Source organism: Apostichopus japonicus, chromosome 2, assembly GCF_037975245.1.
Source record: "Apostichopus japonicus isolate 1M-3 chromosome 2, ASM3797524v1, whole genome shotgun sequence".
Taxonomy (NCBI): domain Eukaryota; kingdom Metazoa; phylum Echinodermata; class Holothuroidea; order Aspidochirotida; family Stichopodidae; genus Apostichopus; species Apostichopus japonicus.
Window position 1 is genome coordinate 29210183 of NC_092562.1, and position 27488 is coordinate 29237670.

The window sequence follows — 27488 nt, forward strand, 5'->3', positions numbered from 1 at the left end:
CGCCTCTCCATTATCTAGAACTACACCCCTCCCTTTTCTTGAACTACACCCCTCCCTTGTATAGAACTACACCCCTCACTTGTCTAGAACTACACCCCTCCCGTATATAGAACTACACGCCTCCCTTGTCTAAACTACACCCCTACCTTGTCTAGAACTACACCCCTTGTCTAGAACTACACACCTCCCTTGTCTCGAACTACACCCTCCTTTGTCTAGAACTACACCCCTCCCTTGTCTATAACTACACCCCCATTGTCTAGAGCTACACCCCTCCATTATCTAGAACTACACCATCCCTTTTCTTGAACTACACCCCTCCCTTGTCTTTAACTACACCCCTCCCTTGTCTAAAACTACACGCCTCCCTTGCCTAAACTACACCCCTCCCTTGTCTAGAACTACACCCCCCTTGTCTAGAACTACACACCTCCCTTGTCTCGAACTACACCCTCCTTTGTCTAGAACTACACCCCTCTCTCGTCTATAACTACACCCCCTTGTCTAGGGCTACTCCCCTCCATTATCTAGAACTACACCCTCCCTTTTCTTGAACTACACCCCTCCCTTGCATATAACTACACCCCTCCCTTGTCTAGGACTACACCCCTCCCTTGTCTAGAACTACACGCCTCCCATGTCTAGAACTAAACCCCTCCCTTATATAGAACTACACACCTCCCTTGTCTAAACTACACCCCTCCCTTGTCTAAACTACACCCTCAGTTGTCTAGAACTACACCCCCCCCCCCCTTGTCTAGAACTACACACCTCCCTTGTCTAGAACTACACGCCTCCCTTTTCTAGAACTACACCCCTCCCTTTTACAGAACTACAACCCTCCCTTGTCTAGAACTACACCCCTCTCTTGTGTAGAACTACATCCCTCCCTTGTGTAGGACTACACCCCTCCTTTGTGTAGAACTACATGCCTCCCTCGCCTTTAACTACACCCCTCCTTTGTCTTGAAATACATACCCCTCTTGTCTACACTCAAAAGAACACCCCGGAATACCATATAAAGCTATAGACTGTCGCATGAATTTAACCGTTTTCTGGGTGAAGTCAATAAATGAGAAGATTTGAACATATTATGGAACGCAAAAAGGGAAAAATCAAACAACAACAACATTCATTGCATTGATGACTATATAAATTCAAATGGCGACGACGTGATTTGATGTATTGATGTCATACTTATGTGCAATAACTACATAAATGTATACAGCAGCTACGTAAAATAGTATAACAACAACGCAAAAATATACATCATATTTCAGTATGGCAACGTCATTTTTCTCTGTAATGTCATCGTTAATTATTTTATTGACGGGTAAACCGCATATGATAACAACATAAACACACGAGAAGTCTACGTAAAGTGCACTGATAACAAGCTGAGAACAGAAGATGACGGCGCTATTTCACTTAACGTAATAGAGATATACATCGACGTAGTAGATCGCTACGATGACAGCTTTTCAAACAACTTTTAATCCAACGGCATAAATTCATGTGACAACGTAATATCATGCAACGAAAGGGATGGCGCGCTTCTATTTTTTCGATCAGAGCCGTCTCAGTATACGGCTTTGAATTGAGCTAGCGGGAGTTATTGTTTCAAGCCCTCGGAATCATTGTTTGAATATTCAACACGGAATTAGAATAAAATACACAACTGTAGAAAATGGGAGCTACTCTTCGAGAATTAGGATATGGGGAAGATGTAATTTTAAAATTTCGAAAGAGTAGGAGTGAGTTTTGCTGTTATCTGAACTTGTATAATATATTTTTTTTATTGTTGGAAGAAACATACCACAACCTCAGGCTCATAAGCTAGCAATATGTCTCAAAGCTATAGGATAAATAAAACATATATAAGCTATAGGCTTCAGGTCTAACAGTCAGAGTATACGCTTAAATAAGAGTTTTATGCATATTCAGTCGTTTTGAGGATATTTAGGTATACTATGGAGGTTTTTAGAAAACCTTCGGGGTCGTCTGGTCACCCTAATTATTATATAGGTTTACTTGACATTATATGTTAGAATTTCAACCCACCGCACGCACTAGGATAAATTACACACTACGTGAAAGAGACGCAGTCAAACTGACACCGTCGATGGGGGTAGTGGGGGGGGGGCACATTTCCGACCGAGCCGCTCTGATTGCGACACTGGTCTACTTCTTAAATCGTACATTTTATTTCAAGGATGATTGGCTGATGTTAATGCAAAATATTAAATAACATTTTATAGCGCTTTGTGTTGAATTTCCAGATGAAAATGCGCGCTACCTCTCTTAGCACAATCATTTAGTTATAGTACGCCCAGTTTTCTTCTTCAAACTGGTGCTGTTTTAAATATTGATACTGACCAATCATTGCATTTGTGTCATCGAAAAATATATATTCCCGGATCCCCAATGCATGATCCTTCTGGCAGTGATCCACCTTACATGCATGTGTGGATCTTAGTTTTGACGAGGTCTTGGTTTTGCAGTTGGTGAGGGTGGGGGGGGGGGGGTGGGGGTCTTACTTTTGCGGTTGAGGCATAGTTTTGTAGTTCGTCGGCTCTTAATGTGCAGCGGGTCTTTTAGCAAATGGGTCCCATCTTAGGTTTGTAGACACCCAGTTTTATTGCATCTGTTTACTACGGTACTTCTTTTTAATTTATATGTGTATATTCAACAACCAGTTTGGTAAGTTGCAAACATCAAACCACACAGTATAATACTAATTGAATGAACAAATAGGCATTTTGTTTGACGGAATAGACTACCAGAATGATAGTAGAATACCATGGGTATGACTCACTGCTTATATCATTCAATAGATCACTTTTCACTTTCCTTTCCGACACTTCCAAATAATCTGCAACCCCTCAACTTATATCTTATTTCGTCGGACATTCTCGAATATAATACCTTTGCCGTAAGAAATCCTCTTGTGAACTAATCCTCAATTCGTGCTCGAAAACAACGGTAATGACCACATTTGGTTCGAAACGTATACGGAAAGGGCTCTGGCTCAAATCAGACCCGCTTATTCGGATCTGGTTCGAATTATAGAATCCAGTTCAAAAGTAGAAGCGCGCCATCACCTACGTTGCATGATATTACGTTGTCTATGGAACGCGAAAAGGGAAAACTTATTTCGTTGCCTAAACTAAGTTTGTTGTGGTCTAAACTAAAGTTGTTGCTGCTGTTTTACCACGTTGTTGCTCAAACTCACATTGATGTCTTAACCTCCTTTGTCTAAACATACGTCGTTGTCTAAATTTACGTTGTTGCCAACGGCGCTGTTCAAAATTACTCAACCACGTAATGTAAACCAGAATGCAAAATGCATTAAGGTTTCAATGACTTCAGTGCACTCTTTCTGCTTGTTAGTATAAGCAAAACTAGCTGTTACAATAGAAATGGCCCGAACCACCATTTTGATACAATAACAATATGGCATGATAAACACAGGTCAGTCTACTGTACGTGGCTGTACACACCTCCACCCAAAAAATAGGGATCTTGGAGGTCCAAGTCAAGTTGGGGTCACCAGACGCCAAATTGTGGAAACCTTGTTTGATAAGCTACCGTAGGCTCCCATCGCCAGCCTATCAGATAACACATCAGAGCACATCAGATAACGAATATAAGGCTGCACGGTAAACAACTTTAAAAATGTTATAGGCTATGCATATACGCTGGGAATGTCGGAACTCAAGTAAAACGAGTGTCTAGACAAAGTACCAGCATTAGAAATACTGCATTTTTAACCTGATTTCATTTAGCCCCTTCGACAATGTGTAGATTACGCTGTGAATGTCGGAAATCAAGTAAAACGAGTGTAATTGCAAAGTACCAGCATAATTAAAAATCATACGGCACTTTTAATCTGATTTCATTTAGCTCCTTCAACAATGTGTAGAGATACGCTGTGAATATCGGAAATCAAGTAAAACGAGTGTCGAGACAAAATGCAGGCATAATGATAAAATACTGCACTTTTAAACCTATTTTAGAACCAGTAAACAATGTCTGGATATGTTGTGAATGTCGGCAATCAAGTAAAACGAGTGAAAATCATAGGCTTTTTAATAGAGACAACAGTTTTCGTCCCGATCGAACACCAATTGCGTTTATTATATGACCTATACTTTTCCTAGTATAATTGTAAAGATGCGATCGTATAACTGCCTGTTCTTTGTGAATGCTCTACAAAATGTATATGGCAGATGCCATCCAGTGCCCTAGCTTCGCTGTTTTACAGGGGCGGCCGCCCGACCTTCATTTCGCCTGCCCTGCGACTCTTCCCTCCTCGCCAAATCCGTTTATAGTACCTCCATGTTGACCTTGCAGCGATTTCACCAGCAACTTCAAATATCCCCGTACATGCTGTGTGCATATCTCGCTAAATTCCACGCAATTGTTTTAGGCCTGTTCGAACTTCGGAGTTTCAAGTGTACATGCGCAAATCCTGAAAATTTGTGAAGAAAAGATCATATAACCGTACCTACAACACATAGCCCTAGTCAAACTCGAGTGTATATTGGATGATTCGTTTCTTGCATAACAAGTTAGCGGTCTTTTTGGTCTAAAAATTCGTAACAATGCTGAGCGAGGTTTGTGTTTATGTCATTTACCCGACAAACCCTTTTGCAAATCGAAACACCGAACTGGATTGGTGTTACAAATGAACTTGCTTGGCGGGTTTAGTAAACTAGTTCAGTGAGTGTATTGCCTACGTACTTCAATATTGTGCCCTTAGTGTTACTCACGAAGCGCAGACTACATCCAACCATAGAGCAACTGATCCAACATTTACCCAGGATGCTTTGCAGTATTTGGAAACAACCAACTCTTCGAAAATTATAGTATTTAAATAACCTTTTTACGCAATGTCGAAACTTCAATGACTACTTTTGACGATGTATGAATACAGTAGTTTATTCACACGAATGTTGCACCAGAATCATGACTTGAAGCACGTGGCCAAAGGGACCGCAAACATCATTTTACTCAAATTGGCAACAAAGAAATTACTGTGGTACGAATACACATTTTACATGATCAACTCTCAATACGGAGAGAACAAAACATACTGTGAGATGAAAAGTCCTTTTCAGTATCAGAGATGTTGTGGTAGCTTTCCGCAAAACTCAAAGATTGTCTCAACTCATAACTTTCTGTGATAAAACAATTATTCAAATATTAAGTTAACAATATCGTTAACAACGTCCTCGGAGTTGTAGCAACTATCATGTAAATATCGTTAACAACGTGAATTAGTTCGACAAATCAGGTTGCTAACAATATTTACATGGCTGTTGCTACAAATGTTTCCCTTTTCGCGTTACATAGTTAAACAGTTGTTTGAACAGTGAACAACTATTCAACTATTATGACATAGAATTACATATCATTAGACTATTGTTAGCAGCCATAAAATGTTACTCAATTCCATTCTTTACATGACAACTCCGAAAGCTGCTGACAGTGCTCTTGAAGGCCGACTTTAAGATTATGCAGTGAGTCATCTGCTGGGAACACAGTATGTTACAACAGTGTTGTGTGGGGAGTTTGATGCTGTACATTGCCAATCTGGAAAACTTTTTTGAAGTTGCCACCGCCTATATCACCTCCGATCTTTAGCCAAACCTCATCATGCGGAATAGCAGCATTCCACTCCAGAAGTTTAAGGCTGCAAAAGATAAACAGCAAGATTTTTTTTATTAAAGTTGTCCATTCAATTGTTAAACAAACGACATTACCACTTAGCTAAAAGCTATTATTTTTTTTTCATTATTTGACTAAACTCTGTACCTTCCAAGTCCTTTCAGCTGTTGGAAGACTTTTGCTTGAAGTGACTTCACAATAACCCAGGGAGTCTTCTTGATTATGGTACCACCATCTTCGTCTTTGTGTACTAATGGCAACCAGCGAGCACTGATGTTATCATCGATGATATCCGCCTGTTGTGCACGGACAGAAGACTCACACTCGGTAGAGATCCCGAACTGCTTTAACCACCTATAAGAAAGATACTTGTAGTTTATCTGTGAAATTCTTCACCTCTGGAGAATTTAAATGGATAGCAGCTATTATATGGTTTACCTTTTATGTTCCCTTGCTTTCTTCCATGAAGTACAGATATCTGCTTGAACAGTGAGGAACTGGCCCTTTGGTATTGTTACTCTTGTCAGGTGCATTCCATCAAGGCTGTCTTCAAGTTGCTTCACTTCATGTCTGAACTGGACATCGGTGCAATCCTTGCTCAAAGCTCCCTCGTCCTTGCCAAGATCTGAGACCCGTTTTTTTTTTTTCACTGTGGGGGGAAGCACCTCGCTGCTACTGTTCCTTGGTTTGAAAAGATACATAACTTGTATTGGCTACACTTAGGAAAAAGAAAATTAGTTTTGAATATAACCTATTTGTTCAATGTCTCATCATTCACATTTTATTAATTAATTTGTCATTCATTCATTGTATACAGAAAATTATCTGACAAATGCAATACACGGCACCTTTAATGTAGTATCTCAAACTTAAATATGAAACACATAAACATCGGTGGAGGAATCGGGTGTGCCAGGGGGACACTGCCCCCACTTTTGGCACTGCGAAAGCACTGTGTATCCCAGTAAACATTTTGACGTCGGATCGACGTCGGGCTTAGGTCCAGATGGTCGGTTAAACGTCGGTGTCCAACATAAGTAGTAGTTTAGACGTCGGATTGACGTCACAAATTAATCCTTTCAATTTTCGACGTCCTAACGACGGCGGATGGACGTTTGTTAATATCGTAGTTATATAAAGGTAGTCTTTCCGACGTCGGATGACAGCCCTTTAATATACGTCGCGTTTCAATGGTCCATCCGACGCCGAAATGACCTATTATAATAGACCTATAATAAAAGGTTCGTTGGATCGACGTCGGATGAACTACGTACAGGCGACGTCGCAATGAGAACGTCCCTCCGACGCTCAAACGACCAGCCAGAATAGACTAATCATAAACGGTTCGTTGGATCGACGTCGGTTTAACTACGGACAGGAGACGTCGCACTGAAAACGTCCCTCCGACGCTCAAACGACCAGTCAGAATAGACTAATCATAAACGGTTCGTTGGATCGACGTCGGTTTAACTACGGACAGGAGACGTCGCACTGAAAACGTCCCTCCGACGCTCAAACGACCAGTAAGAATAGACTAATCATGAACGGTTCGTTGGATCGACGTCGGTTTAACTACGGACAGGAGACGTCGCACTGAAAACGTCCCTCCGACGCTCAAACGATCAGTCAGAATAGACTAATCATGAACGGTTCGTTGGAACGACGTCGGTTTAACTACGGACAGGCGACGTCGCACTGAAAACGTCCCTCCGACGCTCAAACGACCAGCCAGAAAAGACTAATCATAAACGGTTCGTTGGATCGACGTCGGTTCAACTACGGACAGGAGACGTCGCACTGAAAACGTCCCTCCGACTCTCAAACGACCAGTCAGAATATACTAATCATAAACGGTTCGTTGGATCGACGTCGGTTCAACTGCGGACAGGAGACGTCTCACTGAGAACGTCCATCCGACGCTCAAACGACCAGTAAGAATAGACTAATCATGAACGGTACGTTGGATCGACGTCGGTTTAACTACGGACAGGAGACGTCGCACTGAAAACGTCCCTCCGACGCTCAAACGACCAGTCAGAATAGACTAATCATAAACGGTTCGTTGGATCGACGTCGGTTGAACTACGGACAGGCGACGTCGCACTGAAATCGTCCCTCCGACGCTCAAACGACCAGTCAGAGTAGTCTCATCATGAACGGTTCGTTAGATCTACGTCCGCTCAACTACGGACTGGCGACGTCGCACTGAAAACGTCCCACCGACGCTCAAACGACCAGACAGAATAGACTAATCATAAACGGTTCGTTGGATCGACGTCCGTTCATCTACGGACAGGCGACGTCGCACTGAAAACGTCCTTCCGACGCTCAAACGACCAGTCAGAAAAGATTAGTCATAAACGGTTCGTTGGATCAACGTCCGCTCAACTACGGACAGGCGACGTCGCACTGAGAACGTCCCATCGACGCTCAAACGACCAGAAAGAATAGACTAGTCATAAACGGTTCGGTGGATCTACGTCCGCTCAACTACGGACAGGCGACGTCGCACTGAGAACGTCCCATCGACGCTCAAACGACCAGTCAGAATAGACTAATCATAAACGGTTCGTTGTATCGACGTCGGTTCAACTACGGACAGGCGACGTCGCACTGAAAACGTCCCTCCGACGCTCATACGACCAGTCAGAATAGATTAATCATAAACGGTTCGTTGGATCCACGTCCGCTTAACTACGGACAGGCGACGTCACACTGAGAACGTCCCATCGACGCTCAAACGACCAGAAAGAATAGACTAATTATAAACGGTTCGTTAGATCGACGTCCGTTCAACTACGGACAGGAGAAGTCGCATTGAAAACGTCCCTCCGACGCTCAAACGACCATTCAGAATAGACTAATCATAAACGGTTCGTTGGATCGACGTCGGTTCAACTACGGACAGGAGACGTCGCACTGAAAACGTCCCTCCGACGCTCAAACGACCAGTCAGAATAGGTTAATCATAAACGGTTCGTTGGATCCACGTCCGCTCAACTACGGACAGGCGACGTCGCATTGAGAACGTCCCATCGACGCTCAAACGACCAGAAAGAATAGACTAATCATAAACGGTTCGTTGGATCTACGTCCGCTCAACTACGGACAGGCGACGTCGCATTGAGAACGTCCCATCGACGCTCAAACGACCAGAAAGAATAGACTAATCATAAACGGTTCGTTGGATCGACGTCCGTTCAACTACGGACAGGAGACGTCGCATTGAAAACGTCCCATCGACGCTCAAACGACCAGTCAGAATAGACTAATCATAAACGGTTCGTTGGATCGACGTCGGTTCAACTACGGACAGGAGACGTCGCACTGAAAACGTCCCTCCGACGCTCAAACGACCAGTCAGAATAGGTTAATCATAAACGGTTCGTTGGATCCACGTCCGCTCAACTACGGACAGGCGACGTCGCATTGAGAACGTCCCATCGACGCTCAAACGACCAGAAAGAATAGACTAATCATAAACGGTTCGTTGGATCTACGTCCGCTCAACTACGGACAGGCGACGTCGCATTGAGAACGTCCCATCGACGCTCAAACGACCAGAAAGAATAGACTAATCATAAACGGTTCGTTAGATCGACGTCCGTTCAACTACGGACAGGCGACGTCGCACGGTAAATGTCTCTCCGACTTGATCATTGATATAGTTGGTTGGATCGACGTCGAATGAAGTGTCGACAAGAGACGCCATATTAAACGACGTTAAAACAACAATTCAAAATAGACTAATCATAAACGATTCGTTGGATCGACGTCGGCTGAACTAGTTCGGTGTTGGAACGGCATTGGCGGTAGAAGTATATAAGCTTCCCTCTTTATACGCTCCAATGACTATCTAGAAATATACTATATCATAAACAGTTCGTTGGATCGGTGTCGAATCAATTTTGAACAGCGGGCGCTTACGTGAATACGTATACCTTCGACGTTTAATACAGTTTATTAATATAACGTAAAATAAACATTTCGAAATACGTGTATCCGTGACATCCAACTTAACACTGGCAATCATATGCGACTCAGACGAAAGCTGTGAAAGTACCGTCAGTATATACAACAACTTCTCGCTTATCATGCCGTTATTAAGGTAAGTAAAACTTAAATGAATCCAATAAAAGGAGACATATTTTCAGTAAAATGAAACTATAGAGCAATGTTAAACATGTTAACAAGTATATTGCAAATCTACACTCGTTTTCTTCCATAACACTTGCACTGCGAGTGAAAGAAAGAACCATATCTGGTGCAGTAATATTGAGGTAACGTTTAACTTAAATAATTGATTCGGTCATGGCAGCTCCATATAACAATTATGAATCAAGTAATTGTTTGACGCACTAGAGCATACCTCGTTATACCCCATCCCATATCCTCACAAACACATCCCCGACTACGCTTTTATAACACTTCCGTAGACAAATGTGCGTCGGCAGCGCTTTCATCTTCTGCTGAGCGAACGTGAAAGAGGAATGTCAGTTTTCCTAATATGCACTGTCCAAGACTATGGTAGCGCAGAAGGGACATTGCATTGAACAGTTACCGACTTTTCTAAACCACAAACAACGGTAAATTGTCGAGTTGACGAGACGATAACGTCATAAAATTCACAAACTTGGTATTGAATGTTGTTAATTTATTATTAATTTTCTGTAATTTGCTGAGTCGCACACTGAGTTGCTACTATCTCAAAAATGACAGAAATCGGAAAATGTTGACGAGATAAAGTATCTCCTTCAAGTTTCTGCAAATTGGCAGGTTACCAACTTTAACAAAACTACAAATATCTGAAAAATGTTGAGATGGTAACGTGATTCTAGAAATTGCCGTTTTGACCGTACAACCGACGGATCTCGTCAACGGATTAATTTTCTGTAATTTGAAGAGTGCCAAACTTTTTCAAAGAAAGTCGGGAAATTAAAAAGAAAATTACTCTTCAATGATTTGACGAATTGCACTATACTAATCTCGCGAACATAGCATTATATAATTGCGTTGAATTTTGGTTGCTCCATAGTGGAATTCAGTGTTGTTGCTTGTTCATTTTTTTAATAATATTTACGAGTTGTAATTGTGCAACACGACACTTTAACGGTGGTCATAAGGGGACATGTCTCACACATTATAGAATAACTCAACTTCTTGCCATAAACTCGTGGTTCTGTCGGGTACCGACGCTTTCTTGACATGTCTGTCAAAAAGCTTATACCTGTACCATTGGTTTAATTCTAGGTAGACTGGCCACTGTTTAGCCATGTAGTGCCCCCCCCCCCCCCACACACACACACAGAAACACTCATTTATAGGGAGTTTCATCCGCCATTTCCGGTCACAATCTGTTTGTTAATTTGGTGTGGGCGCTAGGGCTGTTGCCACGGCAACTCAATTTTAAATTGGAATTAATGTAAACAACATAAAAACAGTACGACTCTTTCATACCGTTTTATATTTTCACAGCACAGCAGACTACCCCAACCTCCGCATTAAATCTCATGTATAGGCTGGGTCATGTAATGTATGATTAGCCATGACCCATGATAATTGGTCATATAGGCCCAATAATCACGTGCAAATAAACAAAGGGTCAAGTTTTTAATGCTTTAGTATAGGTCAGGCCCATCTTTTAAGTGTTGCCGAGGCTGAAACTTCTAGAGTGTGGGACCTCCTTTATAGCTACTGGTTATCTGCTAACTTAGGTAGATCAAACATAGCTCCTGCGCCAGAATGCGATCTATTTTCGCGGTTATAAAACACTACCGTATTTTATTCTTAAATACGATCGTGCAAATGCCGAACCTGGCTTAAGAAATAGAAACAAAATTGACTTCTCGTTCAAAACGGTCTTTTAATGAGTCAACCATTCGGACAATTGAAAATACAAAAGATTACATTTTCTTAGCACAAAGTACGTCAGTACAAAACTGTAAACATGCAAAATAAAGCCTACATATAACGTTCGGACATTCGGTGAATTAAAGGCTGTTGACAAAAGGATCCAAACTAAATTAGAATAAATTACTTCCAAATATTTCTTGTGCAAATAGTGTGAGCTATATCACACTAAAATTTGATAAAGATCTAAGCCTTAATAGCACGATTCTGTAGAGCTGTTACTGTTGAGTACTTGAAGCAAATTAAATTTTCCTTGACGGGGGGGGGGGGGGGGGTAGTATAGCGATTACATGGGGGGAGTGCCTCTACGACTTGCAAAATGTGTGCAAGCAAAAAGTCAAACAAAAGGTTTCATTCGACAATATTTCACACCTGCAACTTTCCATATTACACTACTTGTATAATATTTGGATCAGTATCAGATCTTTAGTTAATTCTAATTTATTCAGTTTCCGGAAACGGGGACCAAATATGCTACGTGTATCATCCCTTGCTCGTATAACTGATATGAATCCCACACGTTAGATAAGTCATATATTCCCTTTAGTGCAAACACACGCCCTCACATATTCAACATTGAAGGTTTCCCGCGTAAATATTAACATAAATAATCACTCTCCTACACAATGACCGGCTGGTCGAATCGTACGTACGTACAAGTATGATAAGTTGCTGTAATCATACACGTTTTACATGCACGTGTTTGATCTCGCAGCTTGCGAGGCATGGATTATACATTGTATATATGACAAACATTCCACGTCTAACATACATTAACCGGCCGTTATAGCTATAACAAATTGATCAGCATCAAACAGGGATTTGCGGTTACGAGATTTTTCGGAGTACAAGGTTTTTATATAATAAATGCAAAACTAGTGGCAGCGGTCTCAAAAAAACAAAACTGCCAAGAATTCGATATAATTTGTGGAAAATAAGGACCTTGCTCTGTATACTTATGTTGTTATACTATGTATAGCCTATAGGCTCAGATTTATTTACCAACCTAGTGTATGCTGTTGTATATACTGCACAGGCGGTAGGATGTTATAGCCTAGGCCTTGTCTGTTTTTTGTTGATTCCTCGAATTAAGTTATAACCTATACTGGAGTATAGCAGAAACTGAAATGATAACGTCCTCATTGTGTTCCTCTTTATGAAGTCGGACAAGGCCTAGACGTAGGAGGTCAATTTTATTTTTTCAAACATTAAAAGGCTAGGGCCTAGGTCTATTCTTCGAACGGTATAACAATAAAGGTAAATAATTGAGCTTAGGCCCAGGGGTTGCTACAATTTTCGTCCCACTCCCAGTTTCAAACTGCCCCAAGCTAGGATCACCCCCCCCCTCCTATATCGTATTCTTAAACATTACCAAAAAAGGCACCAAAAGTGGTTTTTACCATATTCGATACTATCCTAGACTAGGGCCTAGAGGCTAGTTCACAATCCCAAAGAAGAGAATGCCCAGGGACACTGGGATATTAATTTAACAATAACAGTTTAGGAAAGACAAAATCCCCACACCTGTCTTGAATACTCAATATAGTTCCCTCTGAGACTAAGAGGATATTTTAGGCCAGTTGAGCACAACTGCCCGTAGCTTAAGTCTCGAATTTTCAACATTTCTTCTTTGCTATGGCTTATGTAAAACCAATATCGTATTGGAAAATAAGACGTAATGTACAATTTCAACTAAAGCACCACCCCTATCTCAAAATAGATAAGAGTAAAGTTCCTAAACAGATTCAAGAGCCCAGCAACTTAGACATTCCAGTCACAAATACTGCACTAAATTTTACTTCTAGCCCCACAGTATCACAAACAGGCCATGACAATGTTAGGCTTAGCACTAGGCCTTCTGAAAGCAAACACCTCTTCAACAATACATTAAACAATCCTGGAGTTACCCACAGGCCGAGTAGTAATTCTGAAAGTGAATTTGAAGAGCTTTCACAATGTTCTAGTAGCCAGTCAGATGTTGATGAAATGAGCCTCTCTGATCAGTTGGGGGAATGGGCTACATCAAACAACATATCACAAACAGCAGTATCTAGTTTGTTAAACATTTTAAAACCATACCACATTGATTTGCCAAAGGATCCAAGATCACTTCTAAAGCCCATTAAAGACATTTCTTTTGAAAACATAGCAGGGGGCAAGTACTATCACTTTGGCATTGCTAACTACATTAAATCAAAAATGCAGTTATCACAGCCATGTAAAGAATCTATCTCAATTAAAATTAACATTGATGGTCTACCCCTGTTTCGCAGTTCAAATATGCAGTTCTGGCCAATTTTGGGGATCACTGATCAAATTTTTGACAGTACACCATTTCCAATTGGAATATTTTCTGGAATGTCGAAACCATCTCCAGTTAATGAATTCTTAAAACCATTAATTGACGAGGTTACAAGTCTCGAAGAACATGGTATTGAGCATTGTGGGGCAAAATACCAATTTTCAATATCTGCTGTTATTTGTGATGCCCCGGCTCGTGCCTTAATAAAGCGTGTAAAAGGGCATTCCTCCTACAAAGGCTGTGATCGGTGCATACAAACTGGAACTTGGATGGGAAAAATGGTGTACAAAGAAAGTGCAGATAGTTTAAGAACTGACGAAAGTTTCCAACAAATGCTTGACGAAGATCACCACCTTGAACAATCTCCATTTTCATCTACTTCTATAGGATTAGTTTCCCAATTTCCATTAGATTATATGCATCTGGTGTGTCTGGGTGTTACTCGTAAACTGCTGGGTTTGTGGATGAAAGGTCCGCTCAAAACTAGAATGCCAACCAGAGTGATCAATGCAATTTCTGAGAAGATGATTTCACTTAGAGAGTTCATGCCAAGAGAGTTTTCAAGAAAACCTAGATCACTCCGAGAAGTTGATAGATGGAAGGCTACGGAGTTCCGTCAATTCTTAGTCTACACTGGTCCATTAGTCCTTTCTAGCCAAATACCAGTGAACCTTTACCACAACTTCATGCTGCTTTCCGTTGCAGTTCAAATTCTGTTGTCACCAAGGCTTTGTAACCAATCATCATTGATTGATTATTCTGAAGAATTATTAAAACTGTTTGTTGCACATTTCTCCAAATTGTATGGCAAGGAAATGGTAGTGTACAATGTACATTGTTTGCTTCATCTTGCTGATGATGCACGTAAATATGGTCCACTAGATAATGTTTCTGCATTTCCATTTGAAAGTTATTTGGGCACATTGAAGAAAATGGTGAAAAAGCCATCACTGCCACTGTGGCAAGTAGTTGGGCATCTGTTGAGAAAGGGGGAAATTCAGAAAAGCATGAAGAACAATGAGTACACTATCCTCAAACAAGAACATTCAAATGGGCCAGTGCCAGAAGGACATTTAGCTATGTCACAGTATGCCTACTTTTATCACAAAGATTTGAATGTCCATATAACTCTTTGCACTGGGGACAATTGTGTTCAAATAGGGAATGATGTGTGCCTAGTGCAAAACTTTTTTGTTACCAATGATGATTTGTATGTGGTTTATCGATCATTCACTCACAAGGAAAATTATTTTAGCTATCCTTGTGAATCAAAGTGTATAGGAATTTTACAAGTTGACAGTATAAGTGAAAATCTACAGGTATCACATTCGAGGGAAATTTTCAAAAAATATGTACTTTTACCGCATAGAAATTGGTTCATTGCTATGCCTATCCTTCATTAAAGAGCAAGTTTATATTAAGGAGACTTCAGGCCAGTTACTGTTAGTTTAAGTTTAATGTTAAATACATTTTAACACTTCATTTACTTACATATATGATCATCACTTTAACATAAATTAGAAAAGTTATATTACTCAATCTTAGCATGGACCCATTGTATCACATTGTGGAGTTTACGGACTCTAAGGAGATAGCCATCATCAATGAGAAATGGATGGTTTCTGAGGGTACTTGTTTGTGGCCCCCCTTCAAATCTTCAGCAAGTTTGGCAAAGGCTCTGAAGACTACCACAGAGCCCGAGACAAGTTGGAAGGCTTTTAAAATAAGAAAACTATATGCAACAAGTAAGTAAAAATTATGTTAAATATAATTGAAGGGTGTGTCTTCATACTCTCTATTTGCCCCCATTTCTAAGTACTGGTTTTAATACTTGTTGCTAATATGCTACACAGCCCAGAAGTTTGAGATGAAATGTTGGAGAACAGTAATAAATTAATGCAGTAACTACCATTGAACGCACTGTTTCACCACGATGGGCTATGAACTCACAAGTGCTCTGTCCAGTGGTTACCTAATCTATAAGGACCCCCTCCCCCCCACCCTGTCTCATGCCCTTCGTTTATCCTTCTCATTTTGGCTGGGTTATCCAACTGTTTCCTGATATTTTTCAATTTACCAAGGAATAAAATAAAAATGTAACTTCACAAATTCAAAGTAAAGGTATTCAAATACATGGGGCATATTTTATATTATTCCATACAGATTCATATGACAAGGCAGTTTCCAAACTAAGGCAGGCTGAAGATGATTCAGACCTGCAGACAGGAGATGAGGAAGTAACCATAGGAAGAAAACGAAAGTAAGTCCCAACACAGCAAAAAGACTGATAGAGTCACACATGTATACAAAGCAGTGAAGCACCAAAGTATAATTATCACCAAGTTTCTCTTTTCAACTGGGGTGGGAGGGTGATTTGTTAGCGTAAAAGTGGTCAAAGTAAGATAGATTTTAGGTTATCATTATTGTATTATGGTAATTTAATTTTTATTTAATTTTTTTATTTTATTGCAGACCTAATCAACGTTATATGGTTGAAAGCTCGAGTGATGAGGAGTTTCCTGCCTCACCAAAGCGACCCAGACCACCATCATTGCCATCAACTTCAACACCTGTAACTCCGCTTGCTCTATCTCCTGCCCCACCGCGCTCTCCAACCCCACCTTGCTTCCCCAACCAAACTTTGGACAATAGTGCAGCCTCTTCTTTCCATTGCCCTGGTAATTTTCTTTTAACTCTTTTCAATTATTTGCAAGCATTGTACATTAGCTCTATTGATTTACAGAATTTTCAGCTTCATTAAATTAAAGCAATTGACACATGTTTGAATTGTTTCAATTAAAACCAGAATGCAAAATGCATTGAGGTTTCGATGACTTCAATGCACTAGACTTCTGCTTGTTAGTATATAACCAGAACTAGCTGTCACAATAACACTATGGCATGCTAACACAGGTCAGTCTGTACGTGGTTATACACACCTCCATCAAAAACAGTAGGGTTCTTGTACTCAATGTTATGAATCCGCACACCAAGTATTACAAACCAAACCAAATCGCTAATAACTTTGCACATTAAGGTTGCAGAGGAGTCCACTTATGGACAATTTAGATTGGAATATGCCCACGAAACTTGAAAGAATCAACTTGAAAGAAGCTAACACAGGTCACTGGAGGTCAACCTGAGGTCAAAGGTCACCCAAATGCAGGTCGACTATTGTATTACAATAGCGTAACTCCCAACCTTGATGGACATTTGGTTCTCAAGTTATTGCAAAAATACTAGTTTTTGACCCCTGATTGACCTTTGTTGACATTGGATCACATGACTGTTATGTTTTGAAACAATCCCTTACCCCATTCACAACTAGTCCCAAAATATCAACCTTGTTGGAACCTGTCAATGGTAGTTTCACAAGTTGAGAAAAACTAGGCCAACATTACAGCCAACTCCATGAAGTGAAAACAAATCTCAAGTTCACAGGTGCTTGACCTAGTTTCTCCTTGGCAGCTGGCCAAGAAATGTTTTGAAATTCGTGGTACCTGTGCAACTTACATCTAACCAGAACTACCAATGATCTACAAATATTTTCTAGAGAAGGCATGCTTCGCCATTCAAATGCACTATTCCATCAAAATCACATCAACTTTTTAGCAAAATATCCATACGGATGAGTGACAAGTGTTGCAGTAGCTCTAGCACTTTTATATATCTATGGTCTGCAAGCAAGCCTTGGAAGACACTGTTTTACACACACACACACATGTATGTAGCTATGTACATAGTAATTCAGGACTTCTAGCGACACACTTAAGTCAATGGGGATATTGTCGCGAGTTCGGATTCAAATCTACGGATGACCGTAAGATCATTTTCAATTGTCAATAGGCTCTCCTATTCTTATGAGGCGAATCGCCCATGTCATCTACTTATAGGCTGGACGATGGGAGATACCTATATTATGAAAAGGTATGAAAAAAGTTGACCCCTGGTGACCCTAAATGAACTTCGACATCCACCAAAAACGATAGGCTTTTTGTACTTAATGTGGTCAACCTACATACCAAATATGAAATCAATCCAAGCTTTGCTTCTTGAGATATCATGTTTACAAGCTTCTCACTATTTGACCCCTGGTGACCTTAAATGACCTCTGACCTACACCAAAAACAATAGGCTTCTTGTACTCAATAAGGTACTCCTATGTACCAAATATGAGAACTGTCCAAGCTTCCCTTCTTGAGATATCGTGTTTACAAGCTGGGCGTCACAAACGCACACACACACACACACGCATGATTGCAAATGTTACGATTATCATCGAAACCAAAAATGCTAAGGTATGAAGACAAAGTAATATTTGTTACTATTTAATATTATTTATTTATATTCTTGTGAATTGTTATTTATTATTAAATTGATGCTAAATATGCAACAACAAAAAATGAAAGACCTAATGTACAGTATAATTTTTAAGGGAACACAGTTTTACTATGACACATGGAGTTTATAGGAATGTAACTAAGTTTATTTTGTTGTTGTCAACTTTCATTAGATTTTGAAAAAAGGGTAATCTCGATGCTGACGGAGATTAAGGCGGAGGTTCAGCACAACAAGTTGCTGCTAAAAACACTGACTGAGGCAAACGTCCTACCAGAGAGTGAAGAAGACGATTGGCTAAATGAATTTCCTCTAAAGTCCCTTGAAGGTATAACTTCTTTGGAGGAAAAACTTAAAAATGACACAGGATCAAGGAAAAAACTGGTAAGAAATGTTTTTTGTGTGTTTTTGATTGCACGTTTTTAAAGAAACCAGTAGTGTAAGCGTTCTATGATTGAGTTTTAGACTAAATGTAACTTGCTGTAATTTCGTGCTCCATCAATTTGTAATATAAAGTTAATGAAAACCTTTTCACAGCCATATTAAATAGACATATGATGCTATGTGGTCTATAAGTCTCATATTTCAACCCAAGTTATAAGTGTAGATGGCACAGTTTAAAATTTGCTCTATGAGCCTTATAATTGCATATTGCTTTAAAAATTGCACTACTTTTTTTTCAACTGGGAGTGGTAGGAGTCTTACAGTTTTAAACAATCTTGCCAAACTCTTAGATACTTATGCACCCAGTGACCCCACTCCTGTCATACGTGGTATGTCATAAGTCATACCTCTATCTGAGATATATTTGCATTATTTTTTTGAAAAAATTGTATCTCTGTTAACTACATACATTTTGAAATATATTACTTTTTAATTATACTTCTTGTAGTAATGTTTACCAAATACATATTTTTAGAAAATAAATTAATTACAACTAATGTAATACTAATAGTAGTATGGTGGTAAATAACAAGTAAACAATTCATAACTTATTACAACTGGATAACATAAACTTTGTTCCTTAATAAATTTCATTTTTTTTTCGCAATCACCTCCTTATATAGGTCCAGAAGCTGTCTATGATAGGTGGGACCAACTTGGATAGTAGTGTGAGAAGGATTTTATCATTCCTAATGAGCAGTGCCTTGGCCACAAAATTCAACTGGTTAGGCAGGGGGAGTGCCGAAAAGAAAGCCTTTTCTACCCTTCTTCTGAAAGATTTGATTTTTAGTAAGTATACAAATGCCTATCATAAAAAAAATAAAATCGTCCCAGTTGTTCAAATGGTATATATACTGTGACAAACTAACTGTGCTTCAATGATGCATCATGTAACATGTAGAAAAGCTTCACACTGAACTACACACAAACATTATGCATTGTATACATCTTTCCCAAAAGGCCAAGGCCCATATTTTAACCATCAAGCAACTTTGTGTAGATTGAATGGTTTTGTCAGACTGCAATGTGTGACTGTAATTCATATAAGATAATGTACTCATCTTTGCAAAGCGCTGAGCAGAGCAGTAAAATTGGACCAAGTTGATAAGTATCATCAATGCCCTCCAATCATTTGGGATGAGACTTGCCTGAAATAAACAACATAATATCAATTAAGCCATGCGGTCAGTCATTAGATTACATTTTCTCTTGGTTTATTCATGTGATTATACTTATAATTGCTCTTCGTTTTTTCATATTGTCCCTAGGGGCCATCTCAAGAAACCCCTTGACAAAAACAGCAACCCAGTCACAGGTGGAAGCAGTCATTAAATTATGGCTAAAACATGCTGCAGACCGGACTGGTGCCCGCAAGGACAGGCAGGCACAACAGCCAGATTGTCAGCTTGATTAAAGTCAAATACTTTAAATTCAACATAAGCCTAGATCATCTTTCCATTATCAATATCAAGACTGCTTTCCCATTGTTTAACTTTAGTGTGACACTTTTGAACTGTCATTAAACTGTTCCTTTCACTTAACATGCCTTGTAAATAGTAATGGCTATATTATAGTCTTCTAACACATTTTGAAGACTATAGCAGTAAAAGTAATCAGTAAAAAAATCTTGCAGGGTCTACATCCTTGCATCAAATGCAATTCCATTCTCCTAGTGAAAGATATTTTATTACAATTCAAAGTAGTCCTTAGCCTCATATCAGCCCAAAGTGCCTGCATGACATATAAACTACATGCTGGAGCCTGGTGGTATTCTGTTTGCTTCCTGGTTCCTCCAGTGCCTTTCCCAGAGGATGGTGCTACTTTTTTTCTTACAAATTAAGAGTGCTTAAATACAAAATGGTGAGTTATTATATAAGATTGGTAGTGACCAGAAGCCATTCTGGCAATTTTCTTATCCCACCATACTTTTGGTGACTATTATCAAGTTACCACCCCCAGTTTAAAAGTAGTCTGCATAGGCCCCAAATTATAGCACTTTATAATTGCTAGACATTTTCAAAAAGTATTTTCCTGGAGGTCGTTATTCTCCAAATTGTTCTCGGACATTTTCTTAATGAACACCCAAGACGAAAGAATTTCTCTGTGGGGTAAATTTCTTCGAAGGCGGTAATAAAAACAATTTAAGAATTATGACCAAAGGTGACCATATTTAAATTTCTGGCATAATTCGCGGAAATACTGCATACCTTTAAAATTAGCACTGCTACATGCTGGTCGATACGCAGACCGACTTTACAAAAAAAAAAAAAATTCTTACAAAGGAAATCCCGGCCTGAACTTTAATCTAAGTTAGAGGGTGTTGGGATTCAGGCATTAGCCAAATATGCTACAAATAAAAATAGTATATACAAATATTGTACTGCAACTATATACCAACTGCTATTGAAAACATCGGTTGATACTTGATAGGTCCACGGCATATGCCCTTCCTGTACAGACTGTAGTGTTATCCAGGGCATGATCAATTCGGTATCTTATTTCTACTCTGCAGTAATTGACTAAGCAACTGAGAACGAGTAACATGATAATTAAACAACTGATGGGATAAATATGTACTTACCTATCAACTCTATCGATACTGCTCATTCCGTGTTTTTGGTAGCACGATATCTGTATTATTGCGTTTATTCTCGTATTAATTGGAAAACAAATTATTAGGCTGGAATGGCGATCCGTAACAAGTGTTATGAGGCGGTTTACTGCTACGAGTGTGACGACGCCTTGTGAGCTCGGTAAAACTGGTATCTCGATTTCTCGCCCTTGCTCAAGTAAATGAGTCAAATATTCCGTTGATTATAAGATTACCTCTCTCGTCTCTAAATTAAAGTCCAATTAGCGTTGTTAAGTTACTTCAAGATACTGATAAGAAACCATGTTTACTTAAATAGCCTGTACGTCCGCAAACAACGATCACTAGCTTAGAGCGATTGTTTCGACTAACTTTTCACTACTGACCAGCGTTACCAGCGACAGTTGACGAAAAAACGCTAGATTTGCGAAAATAAAACCCTAGAAAACGCTAAATGGTAGTTTCCCTAACATTCGTGTTGTTTGGAGTCAATTTAGCACAGATTCGTAGGATGAATGGTCACCGATCACAAAATAGATTTTGAATAGTTGATTTGAGTGATAGTCTGACCCAGAAAATTTGAAAAAAATATGGAAATTTTCGGTAGGAAGTTCCGAAGATTGGGCAAAAATACTCAAAATAAATTTGGATGGGTCTCCAAGTAAGAATTTTGTCTAAATAATCTGAAAAGTGTTCAATTTTTGGTAAATTGAACTAGTTTTAGGCAAAAAACGGTAGAATTACCAAAATTAGAAAAAACGTGCGCTAGAACCCCACAAATGACTAAAAACGCTAGATCTAGTGTAAAAACGCTAACTCTGGTAACACTGCTACTGACATGCCTCTGAAATAAGAACTCTTGGGCTCACTCATGTTCGGGCATCTGGTCACTGATTGGTTCAATGTTACCTAATTCATCAAATCTGTCATTGAAAGGACCAACCAAGAGTGAGAAAGAAACGTCACGTGCTGTTTATCTTTTTATTGTTTTTTTCTGAATTGACTAGACGTCTGAAATAGCGGGTCAAGCAATTTCTTATGTTTTTCTTTTTAAGGGATTGTGGGAACCAAGGGAATGTCAAAATTGCAACGAGGTTAATGACCTTACATCTTGTAGATAGACAGAATGTGGTATATGCACAAAGGCACCGACATTTCCAATCTACGTGTGTCTAGTAACGACTACAGAACAGATGTGAAAAATATTTATATTTCGAAATTTCAGTTGTATTACAGACTAGGCAATCACTACTTGTTTTGGATTGCTGTTATGGGAAAATGCTCGTGGCTTTCAATATTTATTTTTTACATTGTTTTATTTTGTTGGTAATTTTCCTTTTTGTACTTCTCGAGTGTTTTCGGGATTTTCCCTACCTCTAGTGTAGTGAATGCGAGAAGGCATATTTTGGTGGGAGATTAGTACCGTGACCTAGCGGTGTCAAACCTATTCTACTTGTAAAATGCGATACCAATAGGACTGCATGGACTATTTTCTTTACATTTGTGTAATGAACCGTAGGCGGTTGCAGTGATATTACGGTAAATCGTTACCGCCATAAGGGCGACAGAAATTTTTTTTCTTTCTTTCGATTGCGACAACTTTTCTCCATAAAACCCACCTGGTCAGAGTGTATTTAGGTTAAGAAACGTTGGAATCTAATTCGGAAGTTTGTTTTCTGAAATTCATGAGGAAACTATGAATGGGACTTTAACATATGGCATTTCATCGGCGGTAGGGTGTAACTCGTACGACAATGTACGTGTAGAGCGCTCCTTTTTACCACAACGGTTTATGTTGACAAGTTTGGAACAACAGTCAACAACTTCCATTGCCTTTTAATAAACATGCAGCTGTAGTAACATATAGTCTGTGCTATGTAGCGCATTTTACCTCTATTAACTTTATAGTAGACTTTTCTTGTGACTTTATCATATTATTGTAATCAAATATAAAAGGGCCGTTTTCTTTTAAAACGAAATATTTCAATCAACTCATGTTTTTCATTTTTCGATTTAAAACAAACTTACCATACATTGTTAGTAAACTATAAACCAAGCCAGAGTCAATCCGACGTTAAAATGATGTGTTACAAAGACGTCCACTTAACGTCGTTTGGTATATCGAAGAGACGGCCAAACGTCGGACCAACGATAATGGACGGTTTCATCGACGTCAAATCAACGTCGACATTAAATGTTGGAAAAACGTCCAATGAACGTCGTTTGAACGGTATACCGAAGAGTCGGCCAAACGTCGGACCAACGAATATTGGACGGTTTCATCGACGTCGATTCGATGTCGACATTAAATGTTGGAAAGACGTCAAATGAACGTCGTTTGAAAGGTATACCAAAGAGTCGGCCAAAGGTCGGACCAACGAATTGTGGACGGTTTCATCGACGTCGATTCGACGTCGACATTAAATGTTGGAAAGACGTGAAATGAACGTCGATTGAACGGTATAACGTAGAGTCGGCCAAACGCCGGACCGACGATTATTGGACGGTTTTATCGACGTCGTTTCGACGTCGACATTGAATGTTGGGAAGACGTCCAGTTAACGACGTTTCAACGTATACCGAAGAGTCGACCAAACGTCGGACCTACGATTATTGGACGGTTTCATCGACGTCGAATCGACGTCGACATTAATTGTTGGAAAGACGTCCAATGTACGTCGTCTTAACTGTATACCGAAGAGTCGGCCAAACGTCGGACCAACGATTAATGGACGGTTTCATCGACGTCAAATCAACGTCGACATTAAATGTTGGCAAAACTTCCAATGAACGTCGTTTGAACGGTATACCGAAGAGTCGGCCAAACGTCGGACCAACGAATATTGGACGGTTTCATCGATCGATTCGACGTCGACATTAAATGTTGGAAAGACGTCAAATGAACGTCGTTTGAAAGGTATACCAAAGAGTCGGCCAAAGGTCGGACCAACGAATTTTGGACGGTTTCATCGACGTCGATTCGACGTCGACATTAAATGTTGGAAAGACGTGCAGTGAACGTCGTTTGAACGGTATAACGTAGAGTCGGCCAAACGTCGGACCGACGATTATTGGACGGTTTTATCGACGTCGTTTCGACGTCGACATTGAATGTTTGGAAGACGTCCAGTTAACGTCGTTTCAACGTATACCGAAGAGTCGGCCAAACGACGGATCAACGAATATTGGACGGTTTCATCGACGTCGAATTGACGTCGACATTAATTGTTGGAAAGACGTCCAATGAACGTCGTTTGAACGGTATACCGAAGAGTCGGCCAAACGTCGGACCAACGAATATTGGACGTCTGAATCGACGTCGAATCGACGTTGCCCCACTTTGCAAACGGAAACGTGGGAGACGTCGGTCCGACCATTTCACGCGACCCAAACCCAACGTCGATCCGACGTCAAAATGTTTACTGGGATATATGGTAAGAAAATATATTCACAGGGCAATTTACCCTCAACTGGTTGACCCCCCCCCCCCCCCCGCCTTCCAAAATTGTTCTGCTGCCCATAAATGCATTTAAAATGTTTTACCTGTCCACGAGTTTGAAACGATGCTGTGACACCATCGGCTGACTGGGCCAACTTTGATTTGATGATACGGGATCCTATGGCTTCCATCATTGGGGTCAAAGGCTCTTCTAAAGGATGCGTCAGAATCTTGGATGCTTCATCAGCTATGCATATGTGATTTTCCATATCCCGTATGGGCATGGTTGTGTTGCATTGCATACATTTTACAGGCAGCAAAGATTTCACAAGGCATTGTAAGTACTCTTTTGGTGATGTTACCTTCCTTATCCAAAACTTTTTGTCACACAGCTTGCAGATACAGGTGTTTTTCTGTTCGCTTTCACTTTTCAAACAGCTGAAGCAAAACTAATGACCACAAGGTGACTCAAGTGCTTCTTCAGTAATAGCACTACAGAAACCGCACTTCAGTTCATCTGGTATTTCAAGTTGAAAATGTGGCTTAAGAGGTGGCACTCTGGGTCCAGGGTGTAGGGAAGAGATGGAGACGGTAGTATTGAAATCCGCAGAATTTTAAAACTTTCTCTTCTTTGGGTGGCCTCCTTTAACTTGCAATTCCCACTTCTGACATACGTCGCAACTACCATTACGAGGGTGGCTCATCCATTGAATAGCGTGGCATTTTTTTTTCATGATACAATTTACAGTGGCACTTGTGGCAGATATATCTGGGATGTTGATCTTTCTCATCATTTTCCACACTGACTCCAAATATTTGATTTATTTTATTAGAGCATGCAGCACAACATTTGGACTGATAACCTTAACCATGCTCTGCTCTATTTTGAACCCTTTTACCACATATTCTGCACATTCGCTCCAAATATGTGATATGTTCCTCCAAAGTTGAAATTTGTTCTGTATATAGAAATTGTAAATCAATCAAAATGTTACTCTATATAATCCCTCTCTTAGATGCCATATTATCACAATATTTTCAATTTTCCTTGGTTCTACTTTGACCGAAATACCATATATGAGAGGGGGCAGTTTCCACAAAAGCTGTGTCATGTTTTTGTTGGCCGAGAAAAACAAGGCAAGGCAGAAAGTTATATGCCAGGTTACCGTGTAAATAGCCAGATGTCCATCATAACATAATTGGATGCCTATTGAGAGTATAATAGCACATAGGTTTTCCTCTAAATCTAGTAATACATATTTCTATTTTAAATTTATCATTAACACCAGATTTCAACTAGAAACAAACTCTTATCTCTAATCCTAAGCTGTTTTAAAGCAACTTTCTAATAAATAGTGTGCATTTCAATATTACACACAAATGAATATATAAGCTACTGCTGGTGTGTGACACTACCCCCTTGGTTAAGATAATTAACCCATTTAACTCAACTACTGGTACTTAGGCCTACCAACACCTCCCTATATACCAATTGCATACCTCCCTAGACCTACTAACGCGCACTCACCTCCTAAAACCCCATCCTTTCCCCACCCTCATCTTAATTGTGCCCCAGCTTATGCTTACAAATTTTAATCCCTAATCCCCTCACCCCTCTTAACCCCCCCTTACCAACCGCCAACTTGCTGACCCCTCCCCTTACCATCACCCTTCTTGTTACCCTTCCTTACAATCCCCATCCTTACCATCCCACTCCAAACCAACCCTCCCCTTGGGGAGGGGGATAAATTAGTTCAGATGGATATATAACCCCTTCCCCAATCCCTCATAATGCCAGTTTCACCACTACATTCCGCCCACCGCTGCCCCAAACCAGAGATTTGACCCCAAGAGACCCATTGTGTACTGGTAGCAGTATGACATCCTATACTTTATGAATCTCGGGTTCCTCTTTCAATTTGGCCTATAATTTGATCTTAAATCCTACAAGCCTTTGTTTACATACTATAATATGCATGGATATATATACTGTGTAACGTCCTTGACCACAAATTATCGGCCAATGGAGTAGTTATAAAAATACCACCGAGTTCTTAAAAATAAGTTGTTCTTCCAGAATATAAAAATCTTTCACACTAACTAAGTGTACTCTTTTTTAATTGAAGTAAAAGGGGAAGTTAAATACCTCTTTTGTATAGTTGTTTTCTTGGGGTATGTAGTGTTGAATGGCCAAAATTCATTTGGTTTACGAGTCTTCAAACTTTTATAATGTTCACCGTTGTAACTAAATGTTCAGTTAAAAATGTGAACCAATATTTGTAAGAAGACTGAATATATATTATTGCTCATGCGTACAACGGCGTAAACAACTAAATGTGTATAACGTATGCGGTGGGCGAACATATTAGGCTACGCTACGCGCAAAGAGATGGTGGCGTTCCGCTTAGATAGTAATGATGACAAGTCCGTTCCTCAAAGTGTAGTAGTAGTACACTCTAAAAAAGTTGGTCATTTTTTTTGCCCAACTTTTAACAAACGCTGGGGAAGTATGTATCCAACCAACTGTTGAGCATTTTTTGCCCAATTGCCGCTGGGTAATGTTTTTACTCATAGTTGGGCATATTATTTTACCCATAAATAGTAATTAAGAAATTACCCAACTGGCCTGTTGGGCAATGTTTATCATTTGTTGGCGAAATATTGAATACGAATATCAAATGGTTGGGTATCCTTTACTACTAATTGGGCAACATAGGGCTATTTATTGGTCGATATTTCGACATTATTTAAGCAGTTTTTCTCCCTTTATTGGGTAATGGATAGTTAATCAATAT

The 27488-nt window shown here is 39.8% G+C and overlaps 2 protein-coding genes across 3 annotated transcripts; one reads left to right on the forward strand and one right to left on the reverse strand.

Annotated features, from left to right (window-relative positions):
* Positions 1–871: 871 nt before the first annotated feature.
* Positions 872–26258, reverse strand: LOC139955166 (uncharacterized). Its single transcript, XM_071955113.1, has 4 exons — positions 24798–26258; positions 6109–6383; positions 5818–6024; positions 872–5695 (listed from the first exon to the last, which is right to left on the reverse strand). The coding sequence occupies exons 1-4, from the start codon at positions 24993–24995 to the stop codon at positions 5551–5553; spliced, it is 825 nt and encodes a 274-aa protein (XP_071811214.1). The 5' UTR covers positions 24996–26258; the 3' UTR covers positions 872–5550.
* On the forward strand, positions 8986–21630 carry LOC139955139 (uncharacterized). Of its 2 annotated transcripts, none has more exons than XM_071955111.1 (7): positions 8986–9778; positions 15428–15627; positions 16046–16142; positions 16355–16560; positions 18396–18604; positions 19288–19453; positions 19933–21630. In XM_071955111.1, exons 1-7 carry the CDS (start codon positions 9765–9767, stop codon positions 20076–20078), a joined length of 1038 nt encoding a protein of 345 aa, XP_071811212.1. In that variant the 5' UTR covers positions 8986–9764; the 3' UTR covers positions 20079–21630. The 2 variants fall into 2 exon arrangements, with proteins under 2 accessions (XP_071811212.1, XP_071811213.1); XM_071955112.1 differs by lacking the exon at positions 8986–9778 and adding an exon at positions 10958–12432.
* Positions 26259–27488: the final 1230 nt, after the last annotated feature.

Bases quoted from the DNA above. Each gene is read 5' to 3' on its own strand.
- LOC139955139 (XM_071955111.1), top strand. The intron at 16,143-16,354 runs GTAAGTCCCAAC...ATTTTATTGCAG, and splicing joins ACCATAGGAAGAAAACGAAA to ACCTAATCAACGTTATATGG. The intron at 16,561-18,395 runs GTAATTTTCTTT...AACTTTCATTAG, and splicing joins CTCTTCTTTCCATTGCCCTG to ATTTTGAAAAAAGGGTAATC.
- LOC139955166 (XM_071955113.1), bottom strand. From the start codon at position 24,995: ATGCAATGCAACACAACCATGCCCATACGGGATATGGAAAATCACATA. The intron at 6,384-24,797 runs GTAAAACATTTT...TCCTAAGTGTAG, and splicing joins CGTTTCAAACTCGTGGACAG to CCAATACAAGTTATGTATCT. The intron at 5,696-5,817 runs GTACAGAGTTTA...TATCTTTTGCAG, and splicing joins CAGCTGAAAGGACTTGGAAG to CCTTAAACTTCTGGAGTGGA.